Here is a 1,327-nt window from a genome sequence, read left to right on the forward strand (position 1 = left end):
TCTTCACTCATTGAGCTGCTGCTCCATAATTCACCTTTTAGGATCTTTGACTGTTTTTATAAAATAATTGTTTAGGTTTGATGGAAAGTTGGACCATTGAAATAAACCATTGCATTAATTATAAACTTTGTGAACAGTGTTGATTTTCCTCATCCCGTCATCATCCTCACCTCTTCCTCCTCCCACTAGTTTCCTCTGAGTTTGTAACTGCACTCTAAAAAGAAAAAGTTGAACCAACTTAATTGAATTGCTTCTATGGGTAAAAAAACAATTCAATTAAGTTTATTGTCAAGTTCTTTTTAAACTGTGCAAATTCCCCACTTGAAAAGGGATTGATGATCCCATGGAGACTCTTAATGACAGGGATTTACTCGAAAGACCAAACAGTTTTCCTTGCTTTTACTTCCATTTATTTTACAGTGTATGGACATGTTCACCGTTGATCCAGAAAGTGCAGGTAAAAACCTTTAAACAAACCCAAAAAATAATAATTACTAATCTGTTTAAATTAATTTCACTCAATTGCAAAGGAAATGGCAAATTAGATAATACCAAGCAACCCATCACATAAACATATAAAGTAATCAAAATTAAATACACAAGTAACTAAACTTATGTTAACTTTAAGCTTAACTTTAAAGTGCATTTCAAGTTAATATTTATTTTTACATTTCATACATGTAAAAATAACCCTAACCCTAACATACAAACATCAGCTTCTCAATATTAATAATAAATATTTATTATAAATTTAGCTTTAAATTATTCTTTCAAGTAGATGATAAATGAATTAACAAATAAACTCGGTACAAAAATCCATTTCATCAATACAATAAACAATTCAATCATAAAAGTCCATCAATCAATGAACGGCAAGCGTCACTATTAGGTGTTAATGATCCGATCGGCCAAACTGGAAGCCTGGCTGGAGGAATGTAGACATCTTTGCGGTCCGATCTCATAACAATACAGCTCATGTCTTACCGGCTGCCTCTCTGCTCATCTACAAGATCATCCAGTTTTACACAGGTTGACTTGGATCTGTGATTCAACAAGTCCGCAAACTCCTGCCCTCTTTGTTTGGCGGCCTTCGCTCATAGACATTAATACGTAGACGCCTCATGGAGCGGGTCAAAGGTCATGGAGCGGACCGGCCCGTTGCTGCGATACGTAACAGCGTCCGCCATGTTGAATGTGGCATCTCTGCCAGTAAGCTAATACAAGTGAATGGACCGAACTTTATAAAGTGCCGTTCTACAAAGTATTTTAAGTTAATTCCTGCCATTGACACATTTTCTCACACATTAATATATTTGGCAATCAAAGA

The 1,327-nt window shown here is 35.3% G+C and overlaps 1 protein-coding gene across 1 annotated transcript in view; it reads left to right on the forward strand.

Annotated features, from left to right (window-relative positions):
- The window catches only part of LOC103463252 (uncharacterized), a 9,750-nt gene extending 9,669 nt beyond the window's left edge, over positions 1 to 81 (forward strand). Inside the window, exon 5 of the mRNA XM_017304247.1 lies at positions 76 to 81. Coding sequence (XP_017159736.1) covers positions 76 to 81 — 6 coding nt within the window. The remainder of the gene's footprint in view (positions 1 to 75) is intronic.
- Positions 82 to 1,327: the final 1,246 nt, after the last annotated feature.

This window comes from Poecilia reticulata, linkage group LG4 (assembly GCF_000633615.1).
Source record: "Poecilia reticulata strain Guanapo linkage group LG4, Guppy_female_1.0+MT, whole genome shotgun sequence".
NCBI lineage: Eukaryota > Metazoa > Chordata > Actinopteri > Cyprinodontiformes > Poeciliidae > Poecilia > Poecilia reticulata.